The 16,734-nt window shown below is 45.1% G+C and overlaps 1 protein-coding gene across 1 annotated transcript in view; it reads left to right on the forward strand.

The window, feature by feature from the left end:
• The first annotated feature begins 5,474 nt into the window (after window positions 1–5,474).
• adamtsl4 (ADAMTS-like 4) overlaps window positions 5,475–16,734 on the forward strand; it is a 34,921-nt gene continuing 23,661 nt past the window's right edge. The window contains exons 1-4 of the mRNA XM_083990183.1: window positions 5,475–5,864; window positions 7,478–7,541; window positions 10,729–11,387; window positions 12,726–13,446. Coding sequence (XP_083846309.1) covers window positions 5,836–5,864; window positions 7,478–7,541; window positions 10,729–11,387; window positions 12,726–13,446 — 1,473 coding nt within the window. The 5' untranslated portion in view covers window positions 5,475–5,835. The remainder of the gene's footprint in view (window positions 5,865–7,477; window positions 7,542–10,728; window positions 11,388–12,725; window positions 13,447–16,734) is intronic.

Genomic DNA, 16,734 nt, shown 5'->3' on the forward strand with positions numbered 1-16,734 from the left:
TGTTTGTATGTTGTGTATGGTCTTGTACTGTCCAAGTGTTCGGTGATGTCCTGTGATATATGTTGGTCTGTGTTTATGACTGTATATGTGTTGTGACTGTTGGTTTTGTTTTGTCTTGTGAACTCGGAGAAGGATCACTTTGACTGGTACTTGGACTCCAGGAAGAATAGCCAGGCTAATGTGCTGGAGCTAATGGAGATCCAATAAATAAATAAATAAATGTCAGGACAGGACAGCAGCAAAGTAGCTGATAATGATTTCAAGTGCTGTGTTTACCTGCCAAAATATATTTATGATGAAGTCTTGTTTGTCATTGGTGTTGAACAAAGTAAATTGATTCCACTCTGACACTTCTTCAGTCCACATGGAGCTATATATCATCCATCCCATCCCTAAAGCCATATTATATGGCTTTAGGGATGGGATGGATGATAAGTACGGATAAGTGACGGTTGGTTAGTCCATGACTCTGGTCCAGACTCAAATACTTCAACAACTATGGGATGGATCACCATGAAATTTCGAGCAGACAGTAATGGATTCCAGAGGATGAAGCCCGTTGACTTTGTTGACCCCTTGACCTGTACTCCAGTGCTACCAACAGGTCAATGCTTGCAGTTAATCACTTGACATTTATTTATATCCACAAGATGGATCAGCAAAGATTTTGGCACAGATATTCATGTCCCAACAGAGAAGGTCAAGATATGAAATTATGTGTCCAATTCTTTGGTTTATCCATTTATAAAAGATAAAAGTGGCTGTAGACTGGAAAACTCGGGAGAACAAAAACGTTTCTGTGTCAAATTTAGCACAGTAATCTAGAAGTAATGACAATAGATTGTTGATTGCAATTAGATCTGCCATCGGTGACCAAGATATCCATGAATAAACCAGGCAGGAATTCAACTGAAATGCAGGCCGCGATACAACACTCAGTAGTCTATAACCAATCGAGCAGAAACATACCGAAGCTCTTATTACCCAGCTGCGTCGTTCCGCTCTATCTCCTGGGACCCAGTGTGTCCTGTGCCAAGCCATACCATACATGCCCATTCACACAGACTTAAATCTTGTTGTTTGTTGTGGTTGTGTGTACATATGTGGCACAGTGGCTTCTCTGAATGAGCCACAATTGTTCTTTGTGTGCATAATTGGAACAAGGTTATTTCAGCAGTTTCGTCAGCCAATTAGGGTCCAACTGAGCTGACCTCTCTCTCTCCCTCCCTCCCTCTCACGTCCCTGTTTCACCAGCCACACTGTAACTCCTCATTAGAGCGCGCTGACCGTCGATCAACTCATCTCCCTCTAACCTTCTTCAGCTTTTACAGTTTTCTCCTTATTCTCTCTCAAAATGATTTTCCATCGGAGGTTCATCGATGGCTCCTATTCGGGACTGGGTGTTCATGAATTCTCAGACGCTGAATTTAAACCAAATTTATGTCAGTGGAAAAGTTATTTGTGTTTGTGCTGTCAGCCACATACAGACCAGACTGTAAGGATGTCAGCTGTTTTCTTCTTTGGCTCTCTGTACCATTTCCAGAGGACACACGCCCTGCTTTGATCCAGACCCTGGCACAGGATTGGAGGAATGGAGCAAATATTGACTCCATCTGAGCCAGACAAATCGCTCCCCCTTCCTGCGTTCTTTCTCTCTCGCTCTCCTTTACACTTGCTCAGTTCCCGTTTAATCTGCCATTACCTCTTTCTCTCAAATTCCCTTTCATCCCCTCTCCGCTGCTGCCTTTCTTTTCACTCCCTTTGTGTGCCCGTCTGTCAGTCTCTCTCTCTCTCTTCCTCTCTACCCTTCTCCCGGCTTCTCAGGCTGTCAGTACCGATAGGTCAGGCTTCTCCTCCTCCTCCTCCTCTCCTCTGAATTAGATGCCTTCACAGAGATGAATCCACTGAGTTGAAAATCTCAGTGTAAAACCCAGTTTCGATTTCAAATTATCCACATATTGAATTGTTCGCCACTGCCTCAAGCCATGACCATAAGTCTACATCTCTGTGAAGAGTGAAGACTTTCTTGAAGGCCTGTGCCAACATATTTTCATGTTATATTCATATGTGCTGCAGCCGGCCCGGCTGCCTCATCTCTAAAGCCAGACAGAAACGGAAAAAGTCCAGCCTTAGTATTTAAAGACGGCCTTTCACCTTTTGGCTACAGCTGGTCAATAAATACATTGTCTGCTCCTGTTTTTATGTGCATTTTCAGTTTACGCTCTAAAAAACCTGTCTGAGAACACCACAAATTCAGGGAAGAGATTGAAAAATAACTAGTAAGTTAGGTATAGATAATAATTTTAATGGGCACTGCCCTTAAGATATGGATTTAGTGTAGTTGTAGTTTTGGATATATTGGATGAGCCACAATCTCCACATTATACTAAAACTTTTACATCACACTTTTGTGTCACAAAGATTCATTTAAATATCTCTTCAAACCTATGTAGAAAGTGGTGTTGTGGGCACCAGCAGGTCATAAAGAGAAGCTGGTGCGAGTCTCAATAACAAGCAGCATGGACCTGTGTATCAAGTGTACATGTCAGTTAAGCAAGGTGTACATCCAAATGTAAAAAAAAATGTAATGTAAACATTTTTCCCTTGGGCTGCTGAAATGTCTGCACAAACTTTCGTTTCAGTCAGAACCTTTGGACTGACCGACAAACCAACCAACAACAGATGATTACATACATCTTTGCTGACACTTGCTTCAGCCCCCCCGTCTCTGTGCGAGGGAGAGGTGAACTCCTTCCATCTGAAAATGCTGAATGATAACCATCAGACAGGTCTTCATACCGTTGAAGTCACTCTGTCTTGCTGCCTCCATCACAGCCGCCTGCAGTGGTCTAACCCTGAACCCCGACCCTCTGCTGGTCTGAAGAAGCCTGGAGGCCTCATTAACTTAAACAATAAAAGGGGTTGGGGGCCTACTGTGTCTGGGCCTGAGGCCGGGGTCCGTGTGTGTGTGTGCCTTCTGGAAGAAGGGTGTGTGCGTCCATGCTAGAAGTTTTTCAAGTGATTTATCGCCCCCACAGGGGCCAGCCACTCTGATCTGCAGCGTTATTACTCAGATCAGCCATCCGAGACAAATAACAGATCTACCACGACATACAGACCTCCCTGGACACACACACACAAACACACACCACATCTATGTTTTGTGGTGACTAGTTGATACAGACATTTTGTTAATCAGCGTTCTGCGGTCGGTGGTGCATGTCCACAGGCCAACATGCAACTTATTGCATCTCAAGGATCCAGAGAGAGAGAAAGAAAGAGGGATAGAGAACAGAGGAGAAGAAAGGGACAGATAGAGAGAAAGGGAGAGGGAAGGAGGAGGGGAGCGCTAAAAGTGGTCACGGACCACTGGTGGTCATGGCAATGACCTCTGGCTAATTGTAGTTACTGATAGACATGCTGCTTAGAAGTACCGAGATATCCATTTCACTAATCACACACGAAACACGCCCTGAGCTACCGCACATGTGTCTGTGTATGTGCACTATCACGGGGGGAATCCACCCTGTTCATTCCTGGTACGCTTTTGACATTAACTTTTTTATTTTGACAGATCAGATCTTAAGCCTCTTCTGTAATGTGGTTAAGTCTAAGTTGTTGGCTCGCAGGGCGCTTTGAAGTCGCTAATCTCCGTCACCATCACTGTGCCCATGCTGCAGGATGCCTGTCCAAGAAAAGCAGCGGCCCGGCCCTGGGACATCTCAGGCCCTGGGTGTGTTAATATGTGTTAGACCATAACTCACTGCGTACTCTCCCTCCCTTCCACTCATCGTGTCTCTCTCACATTTCCACCATCTCACCTCTTCTCCCTCAGTGGCAACAGGGTGGGAAATATGAAGCAAGATGTTTGAGAACAAGTTTGGAAATTACGCCGTTTTGTCAATGAGCTCGTAGGATCGGCCGTAAACACTGTTTTAAGTATCACATTAGTTAAACTGTCCCTCCTTTCTTTGACTCCTGTATCAACCCTCAACCCTCTCCTCTTCTTGTTTTCCTATGATAAGTACAATGGGGGGGTGTTTTTTGTTTTTTGGCTGTGTCATGCATGTGGTGGGTCCTCAAGGGACTTAAACCACAAATTCATATAAACCAGACCCAGAGTACAGCACATCATTTTTTTTTAAACAACTCTACAAATAGTCACAGAAAGATAAAGCAAACCAAATCGCATAACTCTTGTAAACGATCATAACAAGTTCCTAAATTATATTTTAGAAAGAAAAGCACACACCATCTGTCTTGTGCGTTTTTCCCACACAATGTTACAGACTTAAACGCATCAAAATCAAATAACCACTTCAATTTTTGTCATTTGTCTACAAGAATACTTCCTGTTTTTAAAAACCGACAGTCAGATGGGACGCTCTCTCTCATACGGTCTATTTCCATCTGTAATGTCACTGCATCTGTCAGCCTCAATAGACGGAGGATGAACACCAGCTCTTAACTGGAGATAAGCACAACAAGTGAGACTTCTGTTCCTGCTGGTGGCCTTCAGTTCAGCTCTGCTACACCACAAGTCCTGTGTTTGTATCTGTGTATCAGCCTCCTCTAAAAGAACTGAGTTAACACACTTGTACAACCATAGTGAACTTTTCATTTATCTGCTCCTGTTTGATCAGCACGTTAAGTTAGAGAAGATATATGCTAACGTAATGGGACGGTTTGTGAATTACAACCAAATAAACATAGTAAACAAATCGGCATGAAGCCGTTTTCACATGACTGATGGAGACCACACACACACACACACACACACACACACACACACACACAGACATCATTCCCGCTCAGAAGTGGCCCGTCTCTGGGGTGCACTTACTCCAGCTCTCCAAATTGGTGGAGCATGTCTGGCTTCAAGTGTTCAACAGTGATTAAACAGTCATGAGAAAACACAGCACATGTTTATATCATATAAAAATATCTTCTGCTTTGGAAATACACTCACTCTCACACACACACACACACACACACACACACTGCCAGTGAGTCAAAAGCCATATTTCATCCTTGCAGAAGAATATCTAAACTATTTTCCCACTTTGAACTTGTGTCAGTAACTTTGTCATAGAACAATTCATGTTTGTATTGGCACAATAGGTTCCCCAGCAAAGTGTCCCTGCTGCAGATGCTGCCAGCTCAGGGCCGTTTCCGACAATGAGTAGATCATTACTACTGATCAGTGTGACCTAGTACAATGGAGCATTCTTATGTTGGATTGTGCAACTAAGAAAGCGGCTCTGAGAGTTATTATAGCTTAGTCAGGGCCCATAGTGGGGTGTGTATGTGTGTGTGAGAGAGAGAGAGAGAGAGGGAAAGGGAGAGAGAGTGTGTGTGAGAGAGAGAGAGAGGGGCACTGCGAGTGTATGTTTATGCGTGTGAAAGAGAGAGAGAGAGTTGTGTAATCTGTCCATTTTGTGTCTCCTGTCTCCTCTGTCTCTCTCCCTCTCTCTCCCCTGGCCCCCTGGCTGCCAGGCGTCACACCAGTTTATAATAAGGACCCAGAAAAGAAAGAAAAAAAAAAGTTGTCGAGTGAACGGGACTGAGAGAGAAAGAGAGAGAGGAGAGAGAGGGAGAGAAAAAAAAACTGAACCCTTCCCACTCTCCAAAAAATCACGGGGAGTGACTGTGACAGGAGGAAGGGGACAGAAAGAGAGGGAGCAGCAGAGCAATAAGAGTAAGAAGCTTCTCAGGACGTCATCCCCTTTTCTTTAAGGGCTGCGCGGACTTAGACGGACCACTAAACTGGACTGATAATCAATATCTGTGATCGATCGCGGAGTGAGAAGTGTTGTTGGAGACTCCTGGTCCTGGATGAGCATGCGGCTCAGTTTACTGCTCAGGTAAAAAACAAAAACAAAACAAAAAACTTTTGACTTGTGCAGCTGCAACCTGTCGCTTCTCTCAGTCTGCTTGTACACAACAGCCCCCCGGGGAGAAAGTTTGCATCCTCCTTTGAGCGAGCAGGGAGTTAACGTTGCCTGCGGTAGAAGATTTAACCTGAATCGAAATAAGTTGTTTTTGTTTTGCGGTGAAGTTTTTCAGTTTTTACGCACGACGCCTCTTCAGTGCGCGCTGGCCGCTGTGCAGGATATATGATAGGAATTTACCCGAAGGCATCTGGATTTAGGTTAAAACCCTCTATTTCTCCTCAGGGTGGATTTTTTTAGGGAGATTTCCCCGTGCTTGCATAGCTCTCACTCCCTCTGACTCTCTTTCTCTCTCTCTCTCCCTGTCGCCGCGACTCCGAGTTTATTCTACAATGTGCCACTGTAGCGGCCAGAGAAACGTGGACCCGGGTAGGGGGTCGTTACTTCGGCCTGAGCGGCTCTGTTGTGTCGGACTGTGCGGGACCTTTGTCTGTGTTTTTCGGGGGTAATTGTGTAGTCTGGTGTGGGGAAGGTTCCAGAGACCACGGCGGTGCACCACACTGGGAAGAAGGGACCAATTACTCTGACTACATGTGGCTTGCGGACTGGTGATTGCGGCGATGGTTTTGGTTCTCGTTGAGAGCTGCGCTGAAATGTCCATCTTAGCGAGTCGTTCAGGATCGTGTTCGGGCTATTTCCTTGGCAGATGCACAGATTCCACTTGTTTCCAGTGCACTTGTCTCCACTGTTTTCAAGCAGAGTTTGAGAAATTGCGGAGAAATTGCGGACAAACTAACTAATTCAAGAAAACTCAGGAGACACGTTGATTTTCTGTTTGGTGAAGTGCTTTTTTCACACTCGTTGAAAAATAGGACTGAATAAGGATCAATAAATGATCAAATCTACTTGTGCAGCCTCTTACTCACTGCACACTCAACTCACACGTCTCCTAAAGGAGTTTCATGTCAAATTCAAGGTCTAAACCAAAATTAAAGAGGCCATGTAACACCAAGTCCTTAAACCACCTCCTTTGAACACCAAACCTCAAATAAACCTCACAGAACAAGATGATTTTTGGATGTTGTGACTGATTTCTCCTGGAGTGTGGCTGTGTGTGTGTGCGTGTGTGTTAAAACCACATCCTCAGGGTGTGTACAGTCCCAGAGAGAGGCATGCGGAGGGAAAACATGCTTGCTGTTTAAACCCATTAGTTTGTTAGCACCTCTCAGGCCTCCCCAGATTGATTGAGATGTTTGCCTGTGAACCCTGAAGGGAAAAAGAAACTTTTGTTCACCCCCGTCTAAGCCCAGAAGCCACCTGTAGTGAGAAATAAAGTGGAATAATTGGTTGCTTAAAGTACAGTTACTGGAACATTTGATAGGGTGTTCACTCAACACCTTTTAACTGGCTTCAAATAAATGTACACCGAGGGAAGCGGTTCGAGAAAGTTAACGAAAATCTGTGCGAGTTCACACAGCAAACACTGATTTAACTTTTAGATTGTGGAACAGTTATTACATGAAAGAGCTTATTCAACCGTATGATTTATGAAACCCTGTGAATCTGCCACTTCTTCCTCTCTCCAGGCTCTATGTGCTGTGGGGCTTTGTGGTGGTCACGACCTCCGTGACCAAGGCTGCCAAGAGGAAGGTGAGTCATTAGCTCATCATAAGTCTCAGACAATGGCATCACTATAGAGGGGTGAAAGGTGATCCCAATTAAAGGATAGAGTCACATTTTTTCCCCCAGTCTCCCTTAAAATAATACTCCCATGCCTTGTATGCACATCGGAAGAGTTATTGGTCACTGACACTGACTGAAAGGACATTTTACGAACATGATTTGAATATTAACTCTACAGCAGCGACATGTAAGGAACTTAGTCCTCGTATTAACTTTAGATGAGCATCTGAATACACTTTTGTCATCATGAGTCACATCACCTTTTTATGAGCTCAGATAAACAGCCCCGTTTTCAGCTGTTCCAATGCAATTACCAGATAATCCAATTAAGCATTTTAAATGGCTCATCTAGCCTAAAGCAGCTGTATCTGTTGTTTTTAATAATGATGTACTAAGTAAAAACAGATAGTGATAATGTTGAAGGAGTTACCTACAGTGATGAACCTGAAGATTCAACTATCATGGAGCTTCAGTTCTCCTCAGGTTCTTCACAGAGTTTCAGCTCATTGTTTATCTGTCCAACCTGCACAGCTCTAAAATCTCACAGTGCATCACCTGCCCAACACCGAACAGTGCACAGACACCGTTAGCGTTTAGCTCAGTGGTTCCCAACCTTTTTTGGCTCACGACCCCATATTGACAAATTTCTGGCGACCCCATGGTCACGTGCACTCATGTGATCGCGGCCATCAATTGAGATGCGCCAGCTCAAATATTTTTATATGCTGCATTTTATTTGGACTCGATTTATATTAGAGAAAGTGAAAGTGTAGAATACAGTTGTTTAAGACTGGATGTGTTGTTTTTAAGATTGGGTGTGTTGTTTTTAATCATAATTTTAAAAAGAATAGTAATTGGTCATTTTTATCAATTACTAGACATTTCAGGCGACCCCATTTGAATTCCAGGCGACCCCACATGGGGTCCCAACCCCAAGGTTGAAAAACACTGGTTTAGCTGGTGAACATGGTGGAGCATTTTGCAGTTAAGTAAAGTAAGTAAATATTACCTACAGGAGTTGGTAGAGACCAAAATCAGAGCAAAAATTAATTCTCTCATTCACCAAGTTGCCAGAAGCACCAAGCCCCAAATTAGCTGCTGTGTACAAACAGATACGACAACTTGTTTCTGCTCCCGTCAAGTGGACAAAAAAGAAAATGAATAAATTTCCCACCACCTTAAGTGGAACGCAGAAGAAGAAGAGGAAGGTGGGGTCCCTTAGTGTGGAGAGTAGGAAGTGACAGTGACTAATGACTCTTTCACTGAGCTGGAGAGGGCCCACAGTCACACCGGTGTGGTAATTTCCTCCAGAAATGCAGTGAGAGGGGAGTGGGTGTTTACAGCCACAGCCCAGACTGGTGGCGCATTGTCGCAGGAGTTTAACCAGTAGCTCCGGAGGTCGGCGGCGGCTGCTGCAGGGTCACTGCACGGAGCTCATTAATGGTCCCAGTTATGTGGCAGCTGTGTGTTTGATGTCACCCATTACGACAGACCCCACCTCCCCTTCACACACACACTCGCACAAACATGTACACACTCGCACTCACACACGCACACACACGGTCATTAGGCCTGTCAGCCTTGACCCCCCTCATCTCTCACCTCTTTCTCTTCTCTTTTCTCCCACCCTCCCACCATTTTACCTCATACAGCGGCAGGAACTCTTTTAATCAGGTTGTGAACTGGACAATACAGTACCAGGGCACAGACACAGACACACACACACACACACACACACACACACACACACACACACACACACACACACACACACACACACACACACACACACACACACACACACACAAGTATGCCACTTACACCTGTCCTCTCCCTTCCATCCATGAACACTTTGTACAGTATGTTTACTTGAGCATTGCGTGCCATGTGCACACACACATGTCCACGCTCAGAGAGAGAGAGGGGAGAGAAGTGGAGCACATATTTATGTATCGGTTCTTTCTGAATGGAAACTTTTGTTCAGCTCCCATGTTTGCTGGTCTGCCAACCAGGCCAGAGCTTCAGTTATGAAATGAGAGGAGAAACATTTAACATAACATTTAACATAACATTTATTTATAACCCACATACGTAAACTCACACACACATGTATGTACAAACACAAAACACACAGCCAAATTAGCCCTGATTATGTTGTTTGTGCCGTGCGTTCATACGACACCAACTCCAATGAGTTTATCCGTCTGCTCATAAGCTGCTGGCAGGTGACTGAGTCTCTCCTAAGCTCGAGTGAACTATGAAGAGTTCAGGATTTATATTTTGGCCTCAGAGGAAGGAAACTCACGAGACTTTAGCTCATCAGTGGACTCACTTACTGTGAAGAAATAAGTCCTTCCAGAGACTTTAGATTTTGCAGTTGCAACAGTTTTGCTAAGTTAAGTACTTCTTTAAAATGTTGCCAAGGCTCACAGTTTTGACCTTTTGTACAGCGGAGTCAGGGTTACAGTCGATTCTCATTGATTTAATAACTTTCCTTACGACTTCATTCAGATGTAACACAGTATAAAAAGGGTTAAAAACTGACTTTTAAATTGAACATTTTCTCAAAATGCAATAGAGAATAAATTTTCCCCTTAGAAATCCTGGTGGATGTCAGAAGAAGTTTAGATCCTGGAGTGAACTTGAACATTTGGAAACCAAAAACGTTCATTTTATTTGTATATTTCTTTGTGGTATCTGACTGAATAAAGACGACAGATCTTTCAGCTGGACTTAGATTAGCTTCCAATAAAAATGAACATATTGTTGTTTTGGGATGACAGGGACTGATGTGCAAAAATGCATCATATATAAACAAGTTCATGGAAACACAAAAATATAATATAACGTAAAATAATCAGAGCTGAAACAGTTGGTCTATTGTTGTTCTAAAATGATTTTCAGTCATTTATAATAACTTCTGAAACAAATGTTTATGAGTTCCAGCTGCTTAAATGTGAATATATTCTGTTCTTCTTTGTCTCATATAATAACTAGAAATCTGGGGTAATACTAATCTATTTATCAAGAAAAAAATCAATAATGAAATGACTGATTTGGCTTCAGAAATGTTGTTTATTATTCAGATTTTTTTTTTGGTGCAAAATCAAAAATCAAGCATCTCTCCTTCTCTGTATATGTGTGTGTGTCCCAGGTGGCAGGCCGACGGTCCAGACAGGTGTTTGAGGCGGAGCCGGTGGAGGGGGTGTGGTCTGTGTGGGGGGAGTGGTCAGAATGCTCTCAAACCTGCGGCATCGGCATCTCACAGAGGAGCAGGAGGTGTTTAGCTCCTCCAGCCCCACAGTCCCCTCCCCTCTCCCACTCCCCTCCTAACTGGGCGGGGTATCTCCCCGGGGGCATTGGAGGTCCTGTCATCTCACCTGTGCGCCCCTTCTACCCTCCTCGTTACTCGGGGCAACACCCGCCTTATCGTTCCCCCCCAATCTCCGGCAGTCACAACCCAGGATTGTCTCTATTTCGGAATACGCCTACGGGCGGAGGAGGAGCAGCAGGAGGAGGGGGAGGAGGGGGAGGAGGAGGAGGAGCAGGAGCTCCCGTTCCCGGACAGGCCAATCCAGGTCCTCCGTTTTACCAACCAGAATTCCCGCCAACCAATCAGGACCATGTGTCCGTTTACCGATCACCCTATCACCCTCCTTCACACGGCTACAATCAGCCGGGACGGATCATCAGGAGACCAACCAATCCAGGAGCAGTGAGGGGTGGAGGAGGAGGAGGAGGAGGAGGAGGAGGAGGAGGAGGAGGGAGCAGACGGTCGGTCTCCAGCATCCGGGACAGTTTGATGGCGAGGAGGTGAGACCGGACAACTCAACAAAAAAAAAAAACAACTTAAGCTTTTCACTTATTTATGAGTGTCAGTGTATATGATGGCCTGTAAATAAGTGGAAACAACACTAACATGACACCAAAGACATAGTGAGGTCCAACACTCTGACACCACTTTCCCTTTGTGGTCTCAGGCTTTTGGACTTTGCTGTATGTGTTTGTAAAGTTGACAAAAACAATCTCATCACGAGATCCTTTTTTGCAACCGGTCCAGAGCTTTCAGTCGCGTCACACCCTCTTTGTCAGCCGATGGAGTTGCCAAGTTGTGATCAGTGTGGATGTTTTTACATTTCTACATTTCAATGATAAATGTGCTGTATCTGCTGCATCTACGTCTGCAGAGAAAGACTGTGTGGTTTCATCAGAAACTCCAGGGCAGCTTCTGAATGGACCATGTGCTGTGGTTGTTTATGTCAACTTTGTCTCAATATTCTTGAGTTTGCACCGAAATGTTTAGTTTTTAATTATAAAATGTCCCGATCAGTACCTATTTTTGTCACAGAATTTATTCTATCTTTATCTAAACTGTTATGTTTATGTTTTTTCCACAAATTTTTAGCAAATTCATCAATGACAGACATTTTTTAACTCTCAAGTAATGATATCAGAATATTTTATTGGTGTTTTTAAGAGTCAGAAGACATGAGCAGTGATTAACTGATGTCTAGGTAATGGAAACTTTGCTTAGCTCTGCATCCTTTGCTTGACTTTTCCAGGAAAATGTCTCGTGCACACAGGAACTGAGTTTTGCTTTGCTGGCAGTAGCAACAGTGGCATGTTTGGGACAAATAAGAGGATGACAGTAACGAGGATGAGCAGCAATAGCCACCACATGTGAGCTGACAACGAACAGATTTGTAATTTCATCACGACACACAGAGAAAAACTAAAACGCTGTTCTCCAGCAGAGTAAAAGAAAATGCTGATTCCTCGAGGCAGCACTGGACTCACACACTTGGTATTGGTTTAGGTGCTATTAGTTACAGTGTTGACATTGTTTAAGCATTAGAGAGCGTTTGTTATGATGTTTTGAGTACTGGGAGTTGGAGGCATGCCTCTCTCTGCCTCTGGTATTTGCTGTGCTGTTGCATCATTACTTCTGGTCTTTGTCATACAGGCAGGCACCGCAGCACTCTGGGTTATCAAGATGTTGGACAACTTACAAGAGCTTCATCTTGACTTAATCCTGTCTCTCTGTTTTCTCTGTTACAGCTGCTCGCACTTTCTGCCCTTCTGTAAAAACGTCTCTCTAATATTCTCTGCTCCTGCTTCGTTTTCTTTACCCTGTGTCTTTTTGTCTCGCAGGTCTTCCTCCATCCGTCCAGGTCAGTTCGGGTACGGCAGGGTCCCCTTCTCTTTGCCTCTGCACCGTCAGAACCGACAGGCTCGCCACACAGAGAACGGGACTGACACTGCAACACCAGCGCCTGGGCGAGGAGAGACCGAGGATGAGGCGGAGAGCAACAGGAGAGAGGAGGAGGAGAGAGGGAGTGATGGAGAAGACAGGGAGGTAGCCAGGAGAGAGGTGGAGGAACAGGAGGAGGGGAGGAATGTCGAGCAGGAGAGCACACCAGGTGAGGCGCCCACAACCACCACCACGACAACCCGCAAACCGCACCGACCCTCGCACTCCCACACGGAGCACGTGCGGGGGAGAGAGCGAGTCCCGCCCTCTCACCCCTTCTCGCGCTCCTCGTCGCCGTCGGTGTCCAGCCGCCACCACCACTTCGACTGGCACTCGGTCACGGCTCCGCCTCCTCCCATCTCTCCCCTCTCGCGCCCAAACTCCCCCGCCATCGCCTCTCCGTTCTCCTCTCCTCTGCACCGCCCCGGCCCCGTGCACAGAGACAGGGAGCCCCACCTGAGCTTCAGCCCGCAGGCCCCGCCCACGGGCAACGTCTACCCTCTGCAGCACAGCCACGTCCCCCACCTGGGGGTCGAACCGGGCAGGGATGGAGGACGAGCAGCTCCTCAGGTCTACAGATGCTCTGGCCCGGAGAAGGAGTACCGCAAGTGCTTCTCACAGGTAAAATCTTCCATCTATTAACCCCAGACCCCCCCCCCCCCACACACACACACACACACACACACCCACACACACACATCTCCGCTCCCTCCCTAATAACTCCAGTAATCCACCTCAGCTGTATTCAGCTGCATCTGTATTTAGCCTGCAGTTGTTCTTGATTTACATGCATGCCGCGTGTTGAAGGGAACGGTTACGCAGCTGTAAAACTAAGTAGTTGAAGGTCAGCGGAGTGTATTTGATAGGCAGATCATTCCCCAGCTCCAACACCAGTGGGTTGTCTGTGAGGGCTTGGATGGAAAATGCCTGCCCTTGCCTCTGCTACGACTCAGAGGTGTGTGTGTGTGTGTGTGTATATGTGTGTGTCCTGGGTTACAACCAGAATACAGACCTCAGTTGTGAAGCAATACACGTGATTGTACTGAAGTGTGTATCCATGAGCGATTGCGCACATGTGAGTGTAAATATGTGCCATGTATGTGGATGTATGCATGCGTATATGTGTGTGTGTGTGTGTGTGTGTGTGTCAGTAGCACTGTGTGTATTGATGTAACGTCCTGTCTTGGCTTGGGGCCTGCAGTGATGATTGGGGTTGCGACCTGCTCCATACTTCTCAGATCAGCACAGTGAGAGCATTATCAGTAGCAAAAGTGTGTGTGTGTGTGAGTGTGTGTGTGTTCTTGTACTTACTACGTTGTGAGGACTGGAACGAGTTTTTAACCAACAGAGTGAGGACATTTTTGGGAAGTGAGGACATTTTGGCCGGTCCTCACTCCACTCATTTCCAAGGGCTGTTTGAGGGTTAAGACTTTAGGTTATAATTAGGTTTAAGTTAGGTTAAGAGTAATGGTTAAGGTTAGGCATTTGTTTTGGATGGTTAAGGTTAGTGTAAGGGGCTAGGGAATACATTATGTCAATGAGTGTCCTCACAAAGATAGCATTACAAGGAGGGGTGTGAATGTGTGTGTGTGTGTGTGTGTGTGTGTGTGTGTGTGTGTGTGTGTGTGTGTGTGTGTACGTGTTGCCAAGAAAAGCAGCCACAGACACAGACGAGGCCGGTCGAGTCAGATGGGCCAAATCACCCTCAACACGCAGGTGAGAAACTGAGGGCGACCTCGCTGTAACTCAGGTTTCACTGACACAGGAATGCCACGCTTGATTTCACTCAATTAAATGAGAGATTGAGAGTGAACAAGGTGGACAGAGTTTTTAGAGGTTTTTCTAACCACACAGTGAGTTTTTAATGACCAAGTGTTTCCCTCTTAGATCATATCCACCATTTAGAATAATTAATATATCTGTGATATTACATTGTCTGTTGGTACGGTGAATATTTTAAAGCACATAAACCAGCACATTAAACCATGTTTAAGCGCACTTAATCAATTTGTGGGGTTGCACCTGTCCTGAAAAATGAGTGTGACACATTTCATCTATGTTAATCAAAATCAGATTCCTCAGCTTGGCATACCGCACCGGACTATAGCGTACATATTTTCCACCGTTTGCAGTGATCGCGTAAAGTCAACAACCAATCAATCAACCGTCCCTGGGGATTCAGGAAGACACACAACATTTGGAAAGTCACAAACTGAAGCTTGAATGTTTTACTTGTTCTCAACTGCAACCATAAAAAGGTTAACACCCGCACCTGTATTCAGCCGAGTGTTAACTAGTAATAAAAACTGACGCATATGGTACCTGCGAAGGTCATGCATGACAGATGGAGAGTCATGGGTTAGATGAATGAATATCTTGTTTTATTTTTTCAAAGTGCTTCTACAGCTGCTTGTTTTTAGACAGTATATGATGATATTGAGTAAATTTAGTTTCTGCTGTGAAATGACAAAAACTACTGTAAAGAAAAACATGTTCTAATTCCCTAGTAAGTAAAATATGTTTTAAAATTAGTTATAAAACTTGATTATCAGAGATATTTGGCAGCGGTGTCATACATTTTCAGACAACACTTTGATCTACAAACAACACCACAAATATCCCTATTAGGCTTATCAGAGCGAAACAAACAAACAAACATCAAAAAGCACTAAAAGCAGTGATGAGATTTTTCCTTCTAACTGTGGTTTTGTGTCAGATTTAATCACACAACAGACGCAGGAATGAAACAAAAACAGAAGGAAACCGATCCATAACCTCTTCAAAGATTTGATCATGGGGACAAAAATACCCAGAGGGACATGTGACCGGGGTTATTTAAGCCAGCGGGCCGCTCATAGCAACACTGTCTTAAGAGAGAGTGTAGAGGGCGGTGATAAGATTGACGTTAGCAAATACCACAGACCCACACACACACACACACACACACAACCACAACTACAAACCTTCGCATTCTCACTCTCACACATCACGTCTGCAGATTGCCTCTCATTGACTGGAAGTAGTCACTTGAATGCGGGGCCAGGTTGGCACTCTGGGGCTCTTGACTTTCCCTCTCTTTAGATCCTTTGGCAGCCTCTCTTGTTGTCTTTCATCCCACCCACCGCCCCCCCTCCCCCTCCCTGTCTCTGCCCGACTTTGTGTGATAGTCCCCATGTTAAAACAGATTTAGTAGCTGGCAGAGTACATGCCCTCTGTGCGCCAGCAGCGCTAATAGCAGTCCTGTGACGGCTGAGCCTGACTCATTGGGTTACATATTTACCCAGCATTAACCTCCGCTTTAGACTTGTTTGCTGCTGCAGTTCAGCATTGGTGCACACATTTTTTATAACTCTCATCGTTTGTTAGAAATAAAGTGCTAATGAATGCAAAACATTGTCCAGGCTTGTACCGACTGTATATTAGTTTGTGCGTGTGTGTGTGTGGTTGAGGGAGTGAGCCAGACTGAGTGTGACACATCCTATTATCTATTAGGTGTGTTTGTCATAACACAGCGCGCCTGAGGCCCATCACAAGTGTGATTGGCTGTGTGTATGTGTGTGTTTTTACTGTTGCGTAGAGGCAAGTGGGGAACCAAGAGAGGGACAGAGGAAATGAGAAGGGCAAGAGGGGAAGAGTGTGTGTTTCTCTGTGTGTGTGGGAGAGAGAGAGGGAGAATATAAGTGGAGGGTGGCAAAGGAAGTGACGCAGTTAAGTAGTAGTGAAAGAGAGTACTGTTTTTAGAAAATCAGCACACAGTGGTGGGAGGCTGAGGTAAAGGGCAAAAGGTGGGTGGAGAGAAAAACAAAGAAGAAACCGAGATGAAGGCTGGTGAGGATTGTTCAGGTGTGTGTGAGAGCAGAGAGATGTGTCGGTGGAGCGGTAAATACAGAGAGATGGTTGGCAGCAGAA

The sequence above is a fragment of the Trachurus trachurus genome (genome assembly GCF_905171665.1).
Source record: "Trachurus trachurus genome assembly, chromosome: 16".
Taxonomy (NCBI): Eukaryota; Metazoa; Chordata; class Actinopteri; order Carangiformes; family Carangidae; genus Trachurus; species Trachurus trachurus.